The sequence below is a fragment of the Andrographis paniculata genome, unplaced genomic scaffold (genome assembly GCF_009805555.1).
Source record: "Andrographis paniculata isolate CXL003 unplaced genomic scaffold, ASM980555v1 Contig57END, whole genome shotgun sequence".
Taxonomy (NCBI): domain Eukaryota; kingdom Viridiplantae; phylum Streptophyta; class Magnoliopsida; order Lamiales; family Acanthaceae; genus Andrographis; species Andrographis paniculata.
In genome coordinates this window covers 3,790,289-3,811,173 of record NW_026137592.1, presented here as the reverse complement: position 1 = coordinate 3,811,173, position 20,885 = coordinate 3,790,289, and the positions used below count along the sequence as shown (strand labels likewise).

Sequence of the window (20,885 nt, the reverse complement as noted above, 5' to 3'; positions counted from 1 at the left end):
ATTTATCTAAATATAAAATCAAATAGATTATGCTTTAAACTTTTATTTTTGGCTTTTACTTCTCTTTTAAATTAATGCAAATGGCCCCAAGAAATAATATTGACTATATCATGTACTATATTTACTCTAGAAGAAATTTATGTCATATTTTTAGGATGACGATGTCCTCACAAAAAAAATTATAAAGATTATCTTGTATACAATACATGCAGATTTAATAAAATTGAATGGCAATGCTCTTAAAATAAAATATTAATTAGTTAAATTGTCTATAACATAATTAAACTAACGAATATATGATATTTTAAGCATGGCTATACAAAACGGTAGATATTAAGAAATGAACCAGTAATCTTATTTGAATTTAAGATGGTAGTTCAAAGAAATATTTTCTAGAAAACCAAATTATTGTTGAGGGGTTAAACAGTGTGTTTGGCCCAAACATTTGAATTTTAAATACCCAAATATGCTTACCTCCGAAAAAGATCTTTTGATCACTTACTCTAAAAAATACACTCAAATCAGATTCTTCATTCTCAAAGTTCCTATCCAAGGCACATTGAAACTAGATTTTTCAATTTCAAGGTTTCTTCCTTAAAACACACAGAAAGTTTCAGATACTTTCATCTCAAGGTTGAGAAGATCTGAAGAAAGTGGGCAGCCAAGTAAGACATCAAAATTCCTTGGAGGATCGTCCCTGTCGCCCACACGACATCCAAATTGAAGAGTAAATTAAGGAATACAGTAGAAGATTAAGAAGTTACTGATCCAGATTGCTCCTGTCTTCGTAAGTTTTCAATCTGACAAAAAGATACGTGAAGATTTGAAGGACTCTTGTCATCTACCATAAAATATAAAAACTAGATCTTTCCATCGTAAAGTTAAGAAGATTTGAAAAAGATAGATAGCTGAGTAAGGCCCGTAGCCCGTCGCCCACATGACGTTCTGATTAAGAGGTTACAAGTTCAAATCAAATCAGATCTGGATCGCTCTTGTCTATCAATTTTCAATTTAAGAAAAAGGTACTAGTCACAATCACTATTTCCTTTGTGTCTTCATCCTTAGTTGAGAATTAAACCTTACATATACATTACACCTTTTATTTTTTCCATTTTTCTTTCACTCATCTAGTTTAATTTTCTATAGTATTATGAAATGTCTAAATAATTTAATTTGATTTTTTATTATTTTTTAAAAAATTTCGCCACAATTGAAGTGTTTTATTTTTATTTTTAATATAAAGTTATTGAGACATTGCATCCAATTTTTTATAATAGCCATAAATCTCATTAAAAATGTATTTTTTTTACAACTTAATTTATTATAATTTGCTAATTTGTTTTACAATATTAAATACTTGAATTTGTGATAAGTTAATAACAATAATAATAATAATAAAGATGATGATAAAAATAAGATCATTAATTTTTGTACACGTTCTTTGGATCTCGACCAATCAAGGCATTAACTTTTTTGTTCAATAGCTGTTACTTTGTCGAGAACTCTACATGTCAAGTAACAAACTACTTCTCCTAATATATCTTATAAATGATTGTTTCTTCAAAGCTCACTGTCATGCACATTGCTTGAACAATGATGACACTTAACATAGTTATTTATAAAAATTAATCTTTGTCTTGGTTTGTGAATAATATTAATGTGTAAATAGAATGATAAAAAAGAGATAAAGATAAAGAAAAACACAAATACGACTTCAAGGTTTCCTTATTACTACCAGGCTCGACCTTCATGTGTCACACTGATTGCACTGCTATTTTCTCCCAACTTCATTCTATTCTTTTCAAATTAAGTAATACTAACAATAACTTTTGTGTGCTCTCCCTTTCCGTCAACAGATATGAGTTCTAGGAACAAAAAAAGGAGGAAAACGGATCAAGGAGTCGAATCCAGTGATAATGCACGTTCGAATTCAAGGGGATCTCAGTCCAACAGAGAACGGACGCCCCCCTTTGTAACTGACCGTGAATCAATAGTCACGGGAAGGATTCTAGTAGGGCTGGACGAGGGAAAAGACGAAAACTTAAGTGAATATAGCAGTGAGTTAGAAATTCATAGACGCCAATTACATGAGCGCTTATTCGGAAGGGAATATGAAATTCCGATCCCTGCAGGCCCTCATCCTGAAATTATCATTATCAGTGATTCAGATGACGAAGACACAGAAGAGTGGACTGAGAACGTCGAACCTGAAGCTGACATTTCTGAGCATTGTACAAATTTTCCAATGCAAGATCCTGAGGTAATTTATTTCTGAACATTCGTACCCATAATCAACTTATTACTCGACCAACGCAATTTACACAGTATTCACTTTCTTAACACTGCTACCAGGTGACATTTTTTTACCTATTGATGATACTATAATATCTACTTGCAGAGACGACAATTCATTCAGGACCAACTTTATCAGTTGTTTGATAAACCTTTGTTCGATGAGCCCGAGCTGGCAAACTCTGAAAGGGAGGATGATGGCTCGGATGATGAAAGCCAGCTGGAAATTGAAGAGACTCCGGATGTCAGTTTCGATGACCTGGGCGACGTGTGGAGCGAGATGGCAGTTGCAATAGAGTGCGCGAAGGTGGTAACACTTTCTCTCACACATTTATTTTAGAAGTACATTTGGTTTTATTTTAGAGGCTTTCATGTTTACATTTACGTTTAATAAGATCACCATATCAGTTTCATTCGAAGTTTATATACATATATTCAATTTTTTGTTGGACTTGTTGCAGGATGTTTTTGAACCTAGTTTGCATGCAAAAAATGGCGGTGAGGATGAAGAAGACTGTGAGCATTCTTTTATATTCAAAGATGATATAGGCGATGTTTGTCGCATTTGTGGGGTGATTAAAAAGCCAATTGAAACAATTATCGAATATAATTTCTTCAAGGTATGGCTTTCCATTTACTATGTTGTACTGTATAGTTTCAGTTACTCGGCTTCTTACGAAACCTTTTATTTCCATACTATTCGTCAAACTTTATTTTCACTAAAAAAAACATGAAATATGTAATGTACTTTCGAAACATCACATTCAAGCTTTTTTATTAAACATCAAATATGAACTTGTATTCAATTTATTTGCGATTTCTAAATGAATTCAAAATCAAAAAATATATTTAACCATACCAAAAGTTTCTTTAAATTCCTTTTCTATTCAATTTTACGCCGTTCCCAAATTAATCTAAAATCAAAATTACTTTAAAATTATATTTAGTCATATCACAACTCTCTTTATTAATTAGTATGAATTGTCACAGCTATAACCTGGCTTTCTTGTGTTACAATCATCTTATTTCCTTTTATAAGATTAATTAAAGACCTATTGCAATACTTCTAAAATCTTGTAGTCAGGAAGAACAAGCCGAGACGACTAATTTGCATGCAATATTTAAATGCAAGCCCAGACAAGTTCCCGAACTCGAAGATATGGAGGGCGGAATCCCGGAGGGCATGATCAATCAGAAACCTTGTCGGATGGTTTAGATTTACCCAATAATAATGATTTTATTGCTGCTGATATGCATCCACACCCGCGACACCGGAGGGAGATGAAACCTCATCAAGTTGAGGGATTCAATTTTCTTGCAAGCAATGTAATGTCTGAGAACCCCGGAGGTTGTATCATGGCTCATGCTCCCGGCTCTGGTAAGACATTCATGATCATCAGTTTCCTTCAGAGCTTCATTGCTAAGTATCCTGCTGCTCGGCCCCTGGTTGTGCTTCCCCGCGGGATTCTCCCCGTCTGGAAGAAGGAGTTTCTTACATGGTAGATCGAAGAGATACCCCTCTACGACTTCTACTCAGTTAAGGCAGACAATCGTGGGCAGCAGCTTGAAGTTCTGAAGGAATGGGCCGAAAGGAGGAGCATTCTGCTTTTAGGGTACAAGCAGTTCTCTTCCATCGTCTGCGATGTTGATGACAGGCCAGCTCCTTTGGCTTGCAAAAGTTATTTGCTTAAAGTCCCATCAATCGTCATCCTCGATGAAGGGCATACACCGCGGAACCCAGACACCGCTATTCTGAGGTCTCTTGGGAGCATTGAAACCACAAGAAAGGTTGTTCTTTCGGGTACTCTTTACCAAAACAGCGTGCGAGAAGTTTTCAGCATTTTAGATCTGGTCCGCCCAAATTTTCTTATGATGGAAGATTCCAAAATAATTTTGAGGCGGATCGTGAGCAGGGCTGAGATTTCTAGCAGTCGGAGTCTGAGTAAACTTGGTAGGGGCAACGGCGGCTTCGACAAGACGATAGAAGACTGCTTGATAAAGGATGAGAATCGCAGCCGAAAAGTGGCTCTGATACAAGATTTGCGCGAGATGACTAGGAAGGTCCTGCACTACTACAAGGGGGACAACCTTGAAGAACTTCCTGGACTTGTAGATTTGGCTGTCTTCCTGGAGCTGAGTCCTGCGCAACGATCAGAAGTTGAGAAGATGAAAAATTTGCAGAACAGGTTCGCCATTAGTGCACTCGCAAGTCCCATTTATGGGTTTAGAGTTTAGGGTTTAGAACAAAAACCCTAAATTTGCTAAAGGTGCATCTTTTCTTGAATAAACACTTCAAAGTTTATATATAAAACTTATCTTCACAAATTCTGAAAAAGAGGAAAAGAACAAAAATACTGTTGTCTGCGGAATAAATCTGTGTGCACAGGTAATCTCCCAACCTTTACTTGCTCGATTTTTCGCCTAAAATTTGAGTGTTGCTTTGTTTTATGCTTGTACGAATTTTGTGTAACCCGGGCGTTAATAGGGTCAAAATATCGTATAAGGAAATCGAATCGACGCAACTCAAAGTATATCCAAGATTGTGTATACCCTGCGGAATTTGATTTGTTCGTATTTTTATTCAATCCAGATTATTTCTCCAACATAAAAGACATTTTAAATTAAGGTAGAGAGTTCAAAGGGGAAGTCTGAATTCTCTGCAAATCGAAGGCATGGTAGGGGTAGCTTTCAAGGACAAGGTCGTGGGGAGGCAGGGGCAGGCCTTCTGAACAACGCCAATTAAAAAATCTTATTCAATGCAGATATTGCAACAATAGGGCATAAAGAGGCTTATTGTTGGGTAAAGCAGAAGGATGAATAGAAGCTTACAAATTTTACCACCGAGCAAACCGAAGAAACAAGCAAATTATTTATGACACATTCATTGATTTCTGGGGATGATAATAACGATATTTGGTTTGTGGACAATGTTTGCTCAAACCACATGTCAGGAAATAAAGCTTTATTCAAACGAGAAGTTCGACTTGGAGATGGAAAGAAAATGAGAATTGAAGGAAAAGGTACGATTACTGTGAAAACAATTGAAGGTGATTTTTGTCTTCTCCATCATGTGCAATTTGTGCCTACATTAGCTCATAATTTGCTAAGTGTAGCACAATTAATTTCAAGTAGATATTCGGTTATGTTTGATGGCAAATCGAGCTTTATTGGTGACAAAAATTCTTGTCAAACACTAGCGACTATCCGTATGAAAAGAAGTCGAATGTTTCCATGGGATCTCTCTTGATCTGTGGACAAAGCTTTGGTTGTTAGGAAAAATGAAGAGTCAAATATTTGGCACTTGTGTTATAGCCATCTACATGTAGAAGGTTTGAAGTTGTTGTGTAAAAAGAAATGGTGGTTGGATTGCCAAAAATTTCAGAGACTGATTTTTGTGAAGCATGCATTCCACCATCGCTGTTTCTGCAGGTCTGTGGAGCTTTCGAGACCGAGGCGAGGCGTGCTCCTGCATTTTCCAACAGCCTCCTCTCCATCGTCTTCCTCCGAGGAGAGGTCACTGCAGCCCTTCCTTTCGAAGGTCTGATGCTGCGCCGCCCTGAAGCCCCCGCAGGCATGTTGTCGTCTGCAGTGTCACTTTCTTTTTTTTTTTTTTGAACTTTCTTCGCACCTTATTGTCAGATCCAGTCGTCATCATAGTGGGAAGATCCTCACTTCCATTTCAGAATCTGCAACCATGTCGGAGAAATCAATTTTTCTCCCTTGAAGTTGTACCGAAAAACAAACAAAAATATTACAAAAATTAAAACACACCACGATCTGTAGTAGCAATATTATCTCGCTGCTGCCTTGCCAAAAATCTCTCCACTCTGCCGATCCCCTGGGTCGTCAACGGAGCATTCATTGATTTGCTATTATCTATTTCGTAAGAACTGAGCAAATGATAGCCAACTTGCAGTTTCTCATTCCTCTAGAACAATGACTGTCTGAGTAATTATGTGCAAATTTTTCGGGGTTGAACCGAGGAATTATTTAAAGACAATCTGAGAGGGGTAGGTGGAGATGGTATGATACGTAGACTTACTCACCAAATAAGTTTGTTCACTTATATGTTGCTGACAAGGCACCACCGAGTGTGTATCGCTTGGAGTCTGTGTAAAAAGGAAAACATGTTTGTTCGTGTTTTGTTTGTTAAACTTTTAAGCTTATATATCAATTTTTTTTTCTGTTTTATTAGTATATAACTCTTCCATTTTTTATAAATAAAAAAGTATAATATTTTATCTGATAAGTATCGTATCAAACTATTATAAAAATACAAGCATGAAAGATTTATAGCATGAGGTGTTGCGGGAGGTTGTATATCAGACGACTGGTGTTGGGATATGGAATAAACTGTGTGAGAAGTATTAGAACAACTATCTCACGAACAATTTATATCAAAAGCAACGTCTTTACACCATCCAGATGTCCGAAAGTACTCAGGTAAATGATCATTGATAGTTAGAAATCACATGCATTAAATGTTCATATTATATGCGATATTTGATTGATTTTGATTGGATTCTACCTAATTTATATGCATATCGTTTATTTACTGTGTGCAGAGGGCAAATATCAAATTTGGCGTAATTGGTAGAAAAAGTAAAGAAAAATTCAGATTTGCACCACCTAGTTAGTCATGGCCATGACTAACTATACCCTCTTGACATGGGAATTTAATTAAAGGCCCAAAAACCTAACTACAAAATAATTAGAAGCAAAAATTAAATAAAATGAGGGATCATACGTTTCAGAAGGAGAGAACGGCTAGAGCAGATATGCACAAAAGCCGGAGACTGACAAACTCATAGATCGCGCAGGAGCAAATCGACAGAGAAGATTTCCCCCTCCCACTATGACATTATCTTTCTTTTTTGTTTTTTGTTATTTGATTATGGAGTAGATACTTTTCTGGTTTGAGGGGTGATAATGTTTTGGTTCTTTTGTTTTGGAGATTCTTAATTTTCTTTATAAAAGTTCTTTTTGATTATCAATATTTGTCTAATTCTGAGAATAACGTTTGTGATTGTTAGATTGATTGGATATTTTGGTACCGATATTTGAATTAGTATGATAATCTAAAGTCAATTCAGGTAGGATATCCGTAATTGTATTCGCACTTGAATAGGTGACAACCGGGTTGAATAGTTCCTTCCCGGGGGTTAGACAATCAAATGTAATTGCTAAGTAGTAATTGTTTTGAATTGGGTTTTTCTAGATTAGAATGCGATTAAGCAATATTTCTTATGGGTACACCTAGGTTTATTTGCTTAATTAGAGGCAGTTAACGTTCGTTCCTTAATTACCTACCCTGTAAGGAAAAATTGGTTGTCAGAGTTTATTGATAACTATAACTAATTTATTGATACTTTAATAAGAACTAACTTTATTGAATCAATGATAAAACACAAGTGCCAGTACTGCATCATCCTTGAGCCAGACATCCCATTGATAGTCAGTTCCCCCTAATTTAATTGCTTTCTTGTTTTATTTTCATTAGATAATAAAAGAAAATTATCCCCCTTTATTTATTGCATTAGAACACGAAAGAGTGAATCACACAATCTCTGTGGAGATGATCCCTTCCCCTGTATTACATTAAATTATGATCACGGAATAGGTGAAATATTTGATTGACCGCGTGACAGGTCAATCATCTTGATACCTTTAACCATATTGTTCTTGATCTTCAAGGGGTTGAAGTTAAAATAGATGATGAAGATCAAACCCTAATTTTACTGTGTTCATTGATTCCTTACTCGAGCTCACACTTTCTTCAAATATTTTCAACTTTGTGGTGATTGTATCTAGTTTCAAAGTATGTTCGATAGTAGGTGACCAAGATGAACATGACTTTTATAACGTTGGCCACTTAGTGCATATAAAACTCTCATGTTTGGCCTAGACACAATTTGATATACTAAAATTCTTTTTATTAAACTACCACCTCAATTTAAAATTAAACTAGAAAAATTATAAATTTTTCCATATATATATATATATACATGAGATAAATTATTATTTTTAGACTTTTTTTTTTTTTTTCGGTGCAGGTAGGTCATGTGATCCAATGTGGAATTATCACGTTGAGGTGAATGTGGCCGGAGTTGAAGTGACCCTGAGTGGTCTTAAATTATAATTACTGTATATGCAAAATTAGATTTTTTTTAGAAAAATAAATTATACTCCCTCCGGCCCATAACAAAGTATCCATTTTTCCATTTTAGTCCGTCCCATAACAAAGTATTCATTTCCTTTTTTAGTAACTGTACTATCTACCTAACATTACAAATACCCTTACAACTTATAATATATTACAAAAATGTCATTACCTTTATATTACACATACTAATAAGGTTATTTTAGTCATTTCTACTTTATTTCTACTATATCCCAATATAATACTAATATTTTTAAAACTACGTGCAAAAAGCAAATGGATATTAGTTCCGGGACGGAGGGAGTATAATTTTTTAAATTAGTTTGCAATTTTATTTGCCGGAAAAATGCCACTCATGTAATTTGACATGCACTACAAGAAAATATCATTTTTGTAACGAAATTTTTTCGTTTTTAAATCCACTTTTTCAATTACTAATGATATTAGAGATGGAATTAATGATGGAATTAAATTAGCTACGTGATCTTTAGGGACGGAATTCTGTTATAAATATACTATTTTTTTGTAGTGATGTGGCAGATGGACCCCGAGGGGTGCGGTTTGAACCCATGACCTCATAGTCACAAGTTTACTCTCCACACCACCGGGTCATCCCATGCGGGAACAATGTAATTCTCTTTTTCTTTTTTTTTTCTTTTTTTTTTTAAGAAGTGGTTTAGGTAATAAAATAAAACATTATCTTTTCCCTCTCTTCAACCAACAATTGTGGTATCGTAGCAAAATAGAAATCTCCCGGGGTTTAAATTTTATATGTCAATTATAATTCTAGATTTCAATTTGAGTATAAAAAATAAATTAAAATGAGTTTTAATTATCAACTAAGGATAAACTCATTCATGGTGTTGAACGGTATTATAATTTTCGATCTTAGTCCCGTGCATTTCGTTTGGGATCCATAATTGACGTTCACCCGTCATAGCACAAAGGAAATAGTGATTGTCACTTATACCATTGTTTTAGATTGAGAATTAAAGAAGAAATGAGAGAAGAATTTGATTTGAACCTGTAACCTTTCGATCTTCTACTATATTCCTTTGCTCTTCAATTTGGACGTCGTGTTGGCGACATGCACAATCCTCCAAGGAATGTTGATGCCTTACTCATCTGCCCACCATCTTCAAATCTTCTTAACCTTTATATGGAATGATCTACTTTTTATGATTTGAAAATGAGCATTCGTCGCATCTGTGGCATGCAAATGAGCAATAAATAGATTGCTCTCCTTTTCAACCTTTTCTATCATTCTTTTTGAGAGCTGAAAAGAAGACACACTTGGACTACAGTTAACGATAACCTTCTAGAAGCAGAAAAAAATGGTCGAACATGCCAAGGAAGCATGGAAACATTAAGATATTCGACAAAATCATCAGAACAACGAGTTGATTCTTGTCCACATGATTTTGTTGGGGGCATTTGTACACACTCAAAATTAATTGGACCGGCCCAACACAAGTGTAGCCCGAATTCTCGAGGTTCGCAGCCCAACAGAAGGTCCAGATCAGCGAGTGGGCCTACGGACCTGACTAGCCCAAGGACATAGCCGACCTGGTGCATTTGAAGCAGTCAACGGATGAAAGAAGGTGGAAGTGAAGGTGGTTGGAGTTGTTGAGAATAATTAGAGATAATATCTTATCCAAACATGATTCAAAATAAACAAATAAATAGAGCATATCATAACAAAAAATGGACGCCATTTTTTCACCATGTGATCTTCTTCTTCTTCATTATTTTCTCTGCGATTTTTTCATTCTTGTAATTTTTTCAGATTTTTACAGTTTTTTTCAATTAATTCCAATTTAATTTTCAGTTTCGTTCTTGTTTATTTTACCTTCCTTATTCATCAATTTGTCGGTTATCGCGAGATAGTCCGGATCCTTTCTTGAGGGGGCCGGGGAATCTTACAATGAAATCAACTTCGACTGGCTATTCCAATTAAGCCGTCGGTGGCGATTTTTTTACGACAACAAATTGTAAATTTTGTTTTAAATGGTTGTTTAAAAGAAAAAAAAAAACAAAACTTTTTATGCATCAATAGGTCCAGCTTTACAAAAAGGGCACTTGGTTATCTAATGTAAAAACTAGATTCTTCCATCTCAAAGATAAGAAGATTCGAAGAAGGTGGGTGGTTGAGTAAGACATCAAAATTGTTTGTAGAATTGTCCTTGTTGCCCTTATGATGTCTAATTGAAGAGCGAAGAAATACAGTAGAAGATCAAAAGGTTACAGGTTCAAATCAAATCCAAAACTCTCATGTTTGTTGGTATTTGGTGTAGGAAGTGAAAGAAAAAAACAAGGAACTCTTGTCCCACATTGGAGGAGGAGACAAATCTCTCCTACTTAATAAGTGATGTGGTCCCAATGATAAATTGGATTGGAATGAATGGACTATTGATTGGGCTAATATATATACATATAGAGTCAAGATTGGGCCTTGTGGGCTAGGCCTAATTGCAATTAATTCAATTTTCTTTTTTTAAAAAAAAAATTTATCTAAATATTGTTTTGACTGATTCAAAACAAATTTGAATTAATCAGATAAAATAGAATATTATTATAACGTGCATAATGGGATCGGATCATGTGGAATTCATTTTCTCACGTTACACCAATAAATAGAAACCCCACATTAAATTTTCGTTAAAATATAGAAAAAAGTGCTCTCCGAAACTTCTTCATTTTTTTTCTCTCGCAAAGTCCTCTCCAAAAATTTTCTTCTGCAATCAAAACTCTCCCAAAATTTTTCAATTCTCCTGATTCGGTTCGCGGGACTGTAATTCCGTTAGATTCGTTCTATCCTGGGAGGCGATCGGGGACGCCCGAATTCACTTCAAGGAAATCGCATACTACGCGAGACTCGAATACGATCTCGATTCCCTGTTGTCAGATCTGTGATTAATTGTTTACGTCTTATCTCATATTCAACCATACAAAGTTCAACAATGTCTTCATCAATTTTCAATAGTATAATTCACACTCCCTATTTCCTTTGTGCTATGAGATGTGAACGTCAATTATGGATACCAAACGAAATACACATGACTAAGATCCAAAATTATAATATTGTTCAACACCGTGAATGAGTTTTTCCTTAGTTGATAATTAAAACCCATTTTTAATTGAAATCTAGAATTATAATTGACATATCAAATTTAAAAAATTTAAAATTTTAATTATACTAGAAACTTAACTTTACTAATTATAATTTCAAATATTTGAAAATAAATTGTGGAATACAATTAATTTAAAATTATATTGTAGTTCTATTTTTAAACTATTGTTCAAAAAAAAGAAGAAAAACACTTTTTAGTGCATCAAATTTTTGTTAATAGGCTTTAACACTGTGTTTGAGTCAAACATATGAATTTTATATACAACAATAGTTTCAACTTTATAAAAAAGAAAACTTTTGGTTATCTACTATAGAATATAAAAACTAGATTTTTTTTATCTCAAGTTAAACAAATTTGAAGAAGGTGAACAGTTGATTAAGACATGAAAATTGCTTGGAGGAGTGTCCCTGTCGCCCATACAACATCCAAATTGAAGAGCGATGAAATACAGTAGAAGACCGTAAGATCACAGGTTCAAATCAAATCCAGATCACCCATGTCTTCATCAATTTTTGTGTACATGTGAATTAATTCAAACACGAATTTTTTAAAGTTGTTTTATCCGATGAATATTTGCATTAGCTATTTATAATTTTCTTTATTTATTTGAATCCTATACAATTATAATCATTATCAACGTAGGGAAGTCTAAGAGTTATAATAATGAATTTCTTTCCATTATTTTCTAAAACTCTAAATACATTAATTTAACAACTAAAAGTATTTTTCCCAATAATTTTTTAAATACATTTTGTGAATTTTGACCGTTCAAATTTAACCTAACAAATACCTTTATAAATTAAAGTTGGTCCACTCTTTAGTCAAACCAACTAAATTTGGCCTAAGCTCTTTAATCCAATTCCCAAGCTCAAACCTTTAGTCCCAACCCTGTGAATTAGTTATAAAAATTAGTTTTGGGGTTAAAACGGTTTAGGTTTTGGGAGGAGTTTTTTTTTTTTTTTTTTTGGATGACGTGGGAACCCGCAGTCGCTACCCGAGAGTGCGCACTGGTAAACTGGTTTTGGGAGGATTTTAAGAGATAGAGAGATGGGGTTAGATATATAGAAAATGTAGTTTCTCTGGTAGAGAAGAGAGTAAGAAATAACATCTCAGAGTGGGGGCAAAGAGGGAGAGAAACAGCGAGTTTTCCGGTGAGTACGGGTGAGCTTTAGAAGCCCTTTATCTGGCCGATTTTGGTGGTGTAGTTACCTCCAACCTTGAGGTGTAGTTACTTCGGCTATTCGCACCATGGGCTGAGCCGAAAATCAATAATTCTAATGCTGCTGAAAGAAGTTCGAGAAGATCGGTGAAGTTGGGGCCGGAGGAGCTGCTGTCCCCGAGAAGATGAATCGGAGCTGTCCGTTGTTCGAAAAGGAAGAGTAGCCCTGCATTCTTTAATCCGAATGGCATTACGGTCCATGCCCAGACTGATAAACTTTTCATTGTTTGAATAGCCCGCCATTTTCCTCCTGGATATGGCCTATGTTCTATTGCTTCCCTTGCTGGTACCCTAACCTCCCCTCACACTTTGGGTTACACAGTAGCCCACCGCATACGGCAGATGCACTTCCTTCTGTGAATCAGTATCAAACTGAATACTACATCAGCAACTATAAACTGGGCAAGTTCTTTTGCTTAGCAATGATGCTTGCCGCTGCTGTCTGGAATAAGTCGCCGGAGCTGTTTGGCTGCCGATCGCTGGCTGATTCACCGGAGGAGAGCCACCGTATATCTGTTGTGAGTTCATCAGAGAAGAATGTAGGAGGAAGAAGAAGACGAACAGGAAGAATCCTAAATTGTCTTCAATAATTTAGGGCCTGTTTGTTTGCTTTTAGTTTCCATACTTGAGAAAATTAATTTGGCCTTACAATGTTGTTATTTCAATTTCATTGGGTTTAATATTGTTTTGGTTTTATTTGATATTCTTGCTTCCAGTAGTATTGATTGGAGATATAAATTCACAAATTTTCATAAGGGTTGGACATGGGAAAAAACGAACGCCTAAGTGAAGATAGGAGTGAGTTAGCCATTCATAGACGCCAAGTATTCGAGCACTTTTCCAGAATGAAGTTATTTGTTCGGAGCCCTGCAAGCCCTCATCCTGAAATTATCATTATCAGTGATTAACATGACGATGACACAGACGAGTGTACTGAGGACGTCAAACCTCAAGCTGACATGTCTGAGCATTGTACAAGTTCACCAATGCAAGATCCTGAGGTAGCTTAATTCCGAACATTGGTACCCATAATCAACTTATTAATTGACCAGCGCAATTTACACACTATTCACTTAATTAACACTGCTACTGCGGATGCAATTTATTTTTTACATATTGCTGATACGGTTATAATATCTTGCAGAGACGACAATTCATTCAAGACCTATTTTATCATTTGTTCGACACACCTTTGTTCAATGTGCTTGACCTTGAAAACTCTAAAAGCGAGGATGATGGCTCGGATGATGCAAGCGAGCAGGAAAGTGAAGAGACTCCGGATGTCAGTTTCGGTGACCTGGGCGACATGTGGAGCGAGATGGCAGTTGCAATGGAGTGTGCGAAGTGGGTAACACTTTCTCTTAAACATTTAGATTACCTATTTATTTTAGTAGTACATTTGTTTTGTTCTCGAGGCTGGCATATTTACATTTATGCTAAATAGGATCAGCATATATATATTTAGTTTTTTGTTCGATGTTTCAGGATGTTTTGGAACCTACACAGCATTATGAGAAAAAGGGTGGTGAGGATGAAGATTAGTGTGAGTACTCTTTTATATTCCAACATGATATCGGCAATGTTTTCACATTTGTGGAGTGAGTTAAATGCCAATTGAATCAATTATCGAATATAAGTTCTCGAAGGTATGGATTTTCATTCACTATGTCGTAGCTTATAGTTATTAATTACTCAATTTCTTTCCAAACTTCTGTATATTTATGTTTCAAAATTCTTTTAACACTATAATCAAATTTGGATTTCTCGAAAAACAAATATAAAATATACGACAATATATTTTCAAAAACATTCAATTCTTTTTTATATATAATTTTAAATTTCTATTCGTATTGAATTTTTTATTATTTCTAAACTATCCAAAATCACAAAATAGATTTAGCCATATCAGAAGCGTCTTCATATTCAATTCTCTATTTTTTTTTTTTATTATTTTACATTAATCTATGACAAAAAATACTTTCAAAATATATTTAATAAAATTGAATGGCAATGCTCTTAAAATAAAATATTAATTAGTTAAATTGTCTATAAAATAATTAAACTAATGAATATGTGATATTTTAAGCATGGCTAGACAAAACGGTAGATATTAAGGAATGAACCAATAATCTTATTTGAATTTAAGATGGTAGTTCAAAGAAATATTTTCTAGAAAACCAAATTATTGTTGATGGGTTAAACAGTGTGTCTGGCCCAAACATTTGAATTTTAAATACCCAAAGATGCTTACCTGTGAAAAAGATTTTTTGGTCACTTACCCTAAAAAATACACTCAAATCAGATTCTTCATTCTCAAAGTTCCTATCCAAGACACATTGAAACTAGATTTTTCAATTTCAAAGTTTCTTCCTTAAAACACACTGAAAGTTTCAGATACTTTCATCTCAAGGTTGAGAAGATCCGAAGAAAGTGGGCAGCAGTAAGACATCAAAATTCCTTGGAGGATCGTCCCTGTCGCCCACACGATATCCAAATTGAAGAGTAAAGGAATACAGTAGAATATTCAGAAGTTACGGATCGAGATTGCTCCTGTCTTCACAAGTTTTCAATCTGACAAAAAGATATGTGAAGATTTGAAGGACTCTTGTCATCTACCCTAAAATATAAAAACTAGATCTTTCCATCTTAAGGTTAAGAAGATTTGAAAAAGATAGATAGCTGAGTAAGACCCGTAGCCCGTGGCCCACAAGACGTTCTGATTGAGAGGTTACAGGTTCAAATCAAATCTGATCTGGATCGCTCTTGTCTATCAATTTTCAATTTAAGAAAAAGGTACTAGTCACAATCGCTATTTCCTTTGTGTCTTCATTCTTAATTGAGAATTAAAGCTTACATATACATTTCACCTTTTATTTTTTCCATTTTTCTTTCACTCATCTAGTTTCATTTTCTATGGTATTATGAACCGTCTAAATAATTTATTTTGTTTTTTTATTTTTTAAAAAATCTCGCCACAATTTAAGTGTTTTATTTTTATTTTTTTTAATATAAAGTTATTGAGACATTGCATCCAATTTTTTTTAAGAACCATAAATCTCATTAAAAATGTATTTTTTTTTACAACTTAATTTATTATAATTTGCTAATTTGTTTTACAATATTAAATACTTGAATTTGTGATAAGTTAATAACAATAATAATAATAATAATAAAGATGATGATAAAAATAAGATCATTAATTTTTGTAAGCATTCCTTGGATCTCGACCAATCAATGTATTAACTTTTTTGTTCAATAGCTGTTACTTTGTCGAGAACTCTACATGTCAAGTAACAAACTACTTCTTCTAATATATCTTATAAATGATTGTTTCTTCAAATCTCACTATCATGCACATTGCTTGAACAATGATGACACTTAACATAGTTATTTATAAAAATTAATCTTTGTCTTGGTTTGTGAATAATATTAATGTGTAAATAGAATAATAAAAATGAGATAAAGATAAAGAAAAACACAAACACGTCTTCAAGGTTTCCTTATTACTACCAGGCTCGACCTTCATGTGTCACACTGATTGCACTGCTATTTTCTCCCAACTTCATTCTATTCTTTTCAAATTAAGTAATACTAACAATAACTTTTGTGTGCTCTCCCTTTTCATCAATAGATATGAGTTCTAGGGACAAAAAAAGGATGAAAACGGATCGAGGAGTCGAATCCAGTGATAATGCACGTTCGAATTCAAGGGGATCTCAGTCCAACAGAGAACGGACGCCCCCCATTGTAAATGACCGTGAATCAATAGTCACGGGAAGGATTCTAGAAGGGCTGGACGAGGGAAAAGACGAAAACTTAAGTGAATATAGCAGTGAGTTAGAAATTCATAGACGCCAATTACATGAGCGCTTATTCGGAAGGGAATATGAAATTCCGATCCCTGCAGGCCCTCATCCTGAAATTATCATTATCAGTGATTCAGATGACCAAGACACAGAAGAGTGGACTGAGAACGTCGAACCTGAAGCTGACATTTCTGAGCATTGTACAAATTTTCCAATGCAAGATCCTGAGGTAATTTATTTCTGGACATTCGTACCCATAATCAACTTATTACTCGACAAAGGCAATTTACACAGTATTCACTTTCTTAACACTGCTACCAGGTGACATTTTTTTACCTATTGATGATACTATAATATCTACTTGCAGAGACGACAATTCATTCACGACCAACTTTATCGGTTGTTTGATAAACCTTTGTTCGATGAGCCTGAGCTGGCAAACTCTGAAAGGGAGGATGATGGCTCGGATGATGAAAGCCAGCTGGAAAGTGAAGAGACTCCGGATGTCAGTTTCGATGACCTGGGCGACGTGTGGAGCGAGATGGCAGTTGCAATGGAGTGCGCGAAGGTGGTAACACTTTCTCTGTCACATTTAGAATTACACATTTATTTTAGATGTACATTTGGTTTTATTTTAGAGGCTTTCATGTTTACATTTACGTTTAATAAGATCACCATATCAGTTTCATTCGAAGTTTATATACATATATTCAATTTTTTGTTGGACTTGTTGCAGGATGTTTTTGAACCTACTTTGCATGCGAAAAATGGCGGTGAGGGTGAAGAAGACTGTGACCATTCTTTTATATTCAAAGATGATATAGGCGATGTTTGTCGCATTTGTGGGGTGATTAAAAGGCCAATTGAAACAATTGTCGAATATAATTTCTCCAAGGTATGGCTTTCCATTTACTATGTTGTACTGTATTGTTTTAGTTACTCAGCTTCTTACGAAACCTTTTATTTCCATACTATTCGTCAAACTTTGTTTTTCACTGAAAAGAACCATGAAATATGTAATGTACTTTCGAAACATCACATTCAAGCTTTTTTATTAAACATCAAATATGAACTTGTATTCAATTTATTTGCAATTTCTAAATTAATTCAAAATAAAAAAATATATTTAGCCATACCAAAAGTTTCTTTAAATTCCTTTTCTATTCAATTTTACGTTGTTCCCAAATTAATCTAAAATCAAAACTACTTTAAAATTATATTTAGTCATATCACAACTCTCTTTATTAATTAGTATGAATTGTCAGAGCTATAACCTAGCTTTCTTGTGTTACAATCATCTTATTTCCTTTTATATGATTAATTAAAGACCTATTGCAATACTTCTAAAATCTTGTAGTATCATGGCTCATGCTCCCGGCTCTGGTAAGACATTCATGATCATCAGTTTCCTTCAGAGCTTCATGGCGAAGTATCCTGCTGCTCGGCCCCTGGTTGTGCTTCCCCGGGGGATTCTGCCCATCTGGAAGAAGGAGTTTCTTACGTGGCAGATCGAAGAGATACCCCTCTACGACTTCTACTCAGTTAAGGCAGACAATCGTGGGCAGCAGCTTGAAGTTCTGAAGGAATGGGCCGAAAGGAGGAGCATTCTGTTTTTAGGGTACAAGCAGTTTTCTTCCATCGTCTGCGATGTTGATGACAGGCCAGCTCCTTTGGCTTGCAAAAGTTATTTGCTTAAAGTCCCTTCAATCGTCATCCTCGATGAAGGGCATACACCGCGGAACCCAGACACCGCTATTCTGAGGTCTCTTGGGAGCATTGAAACCACAAGAAAGGTTGTTCTTTCGGGTACTCTTTACCAAAACAGCGTGAGAGAAGTTTTCAGCATTTTAGATCTGGTCCGCCCAAATTTTCTTATGATGGAAGATTCCAAAATAATTTTGAGGCGGATCGTGAGCAGGGCTGAGATTTCTAGCAGTCGGAGTCTGAGTAAACTTGGTAGAGGCAACGGCGGCTTCTACAAGACGATAGAAGACTGCTTGATAAAGGATGAGAATCGCAGCCGAAAAGTGGCTCTGATACAAGATTTGCGCGAGATGACTAGGAAGGTCCTGCACTACTACAAGGGGGACAACCTTGAAGAACTTCCTGGACTTGTAGATTTGGCTGTCTTCCTGGAGCTCAGTCCTGCGCAACGATCAGAAGTTGAGGAGATGAAAAATTTGCAGAACAGGTTCGCAATTAGTGCACTCGCAAGTCCCATTTATGTACACCCGATCCTGAAGGAGGTCGCGAAGAACTCTGGTGGAAGAGGCCGAGTGGACGAGGGGAGAATTCACCCATTATTAGAGAAGCTAGACATTCGTGACGGGGCAAAGCTTAGCTTCTATATAAATCTCCTCCAGCTTTGCGAATCCACCGGAGAGAAGCTGATCGTCTTCGGCAACTTTCTGTTGCCCCTGAAATTTCTGGAGATAATGACCAGTAAATTGAAGGGCTACAGTGTTGGCCGCGAGATGTTCGTGATTACAGGCGACTCCGACACAGATGCTCGGGAGTCTGTGATGGAGCAATTCAATCAGTCCCCGGCAGCCAGAGTCTTCTTCGGTTCTGTCAAGGCATGCGGCGAGGGAATCTCACTCATCGGGGCTTCTCGCATTCTCATCCTCGACGTTCACCTGAACCCCTCAGTGACCCGGCAGGCGATAGGAAGGGCGTTCCGGCCGGGACAGACGAGGAAGGTTTATACTTACCGGTTGATCGCGACCGGCTCACTTGAAGAGGCGGACCATGCTGCATGCTTCAAGAAGGAATCCATCGCCAATATGTGGTTCGAATGGGATGAGCGCAGGGGTCAGGACAACTTCGAAATGGAGCCTCTCCACGTTGATGCGTGCGGAGACATGTTTCTGGAAACTCCACTGTTGAAAGAAAATGTCGCAGCTGTCTACCGGAGGTGAGCGTACTTTGAGTGATGTTTTGGTTCTTCGCTTCGTCTAGAAAATTCATCTGTAATTCTTGATAGCCATTTTTTATGTACTATATCAACTGTATATTATATATATTGTGATGTATAAAATTTTTTTAATGTTTTTTAAGTGCTTCAACATGTTATTGTTATTAAATAAATAATACAGTGCATATATTTTAGAAGTTGTATTAAGTTATATTAGGCGTTGCAATAGTTGGTTTAAAATTTGAATTTATAATATTTAGTAATTATTGTATCAGATTTATTGTATTAAAATTAACAGAAAAAAATTCTCCTAGAGCCAATATATTCTAGATTTTTGGTCCGTCTTCTCGACAACAAAGAAAGTGAGGGCCTGTGCTTGTGTCATTTTTTTTTTTTTTTTCAGAAGTGTAGATTTTTGAAGTTTTTTTGTTCGTATGTAAAATGTCAAACCGAAATTCTTCAATTCAACCATTAATTCTAATTTTCAAAGGAGAGAAGTACCATTTTTGGAGTTTGAAAATGAAAACTCTATTCAAGTCTCAAGAATTGTGGGATTTTGTTGAAATAAGAATTGATGACCCAGATCCGACTCCTGCGGCACAGGATCAACAATTGCGGGAAAATCGTAGAAAGGATACAAAGGCACTGCTACTCATCCAATCGGCATTACAGGATGATATTTTTGCACAGTACTGTTGCTGCTAGAACATCCAGGATGGCGCGGGATATTCGGAAGCAAGAATATTTCGGTGACAACAAAGTACTTCCGATTAAATTGCAAACCCTTAGGTGTGATTTTGAAACACTGAGTACGAAAGAAAAAGAATCAGTCCAAGAATACATGTAAGAAACTATCGATCAACCAGATGAAGTGTTATAGAGAATCCGGATCGGTCAATAATCAGATTCGTGTCAGTAAGGTTCTCAAAAGTATGATTCCAAAATATGATCAGGTTGTTGCTGCAATTGAGGAAAGTAATAACCTGTCAACTTATACACTTGATGAATTGATGAGTTTCTAATGGCGAATGAAGGAAGATTGAACAGATCTTATGAAAAATTAGAAGAAAATGTTGGATAAATAATCCGAATTGAATGAAAATACAAACAAATCAAATTTATACTTTGAGTCGAGTAGAGTCGCTTTCCTTATACAATATTTCGACCCTATTAACGCCCCGGGTTACACGAAATTCGTACGAGGATAAAACAAAGCAACACTCGAATTTTAGGCGAAAAATCGAACAAGTAAAAGTTGGGAGATTATTTGCACACACAAATTAATTCTGCAGACAAGAATCTGCATAATTTTTTCTTTTTCTCTTTCTAATCGTTAGATGATCGATGATCAATTGCACTGCAG

At 35.5% G+C, this 20,885-nt stretch overlaps 1 protein-coding gene across 1 annotated transcript; it reads left to right on the top strand.

The window, feature by feature from the left end:
- The first annotated feature begins 1,858 nt into the window (after positions 1-1,858).
- On the top strand, positions 1,859-19,526 carry LOC127257263 (protein CHROMATIN REMODELING 35-like). The gene is made up of 5 exons (XM_051283649.1): positions 1,859-2,260; positions 2,399-2,602; positions 2,754-2,912; positions 3,430-3,677; positions 17,999-19,526. The coding sequence occupies exons 1-5, from the start codon at positions 1,859-1,861 to the stop codon at positions 19,524-19,526; spliced, it is 2,541 nt and encodes an 846-aa protein (XP_051139606.1).
- Positions 19,527-20,885: the final 1,359 nt, after the last annotated feature.

Coding starts and splice junctions, on each gene's coding strand:
- LOC127257263 (XM_051283649.1), top strand. CDS start 1,859: ATGAGTTCTAGGAACAAAAAAAGGAGGAAAACGGATCAAGGAGTCGAA. Junction 2,603..2,753: donor CAATAGAGTGCGCGAAGGTG/GTAACACTTTCT, acceptor GACTTGTTGCAG/GATGTTTTTGAACCTAGTTT. Junction 3,678..17,998: donor GCTCCCGGCTCTGGTAAGAC/ATTCATGATCAT, acceptor CTCTGGTAAGAC/ATTCATGATCATCAGTTTCC.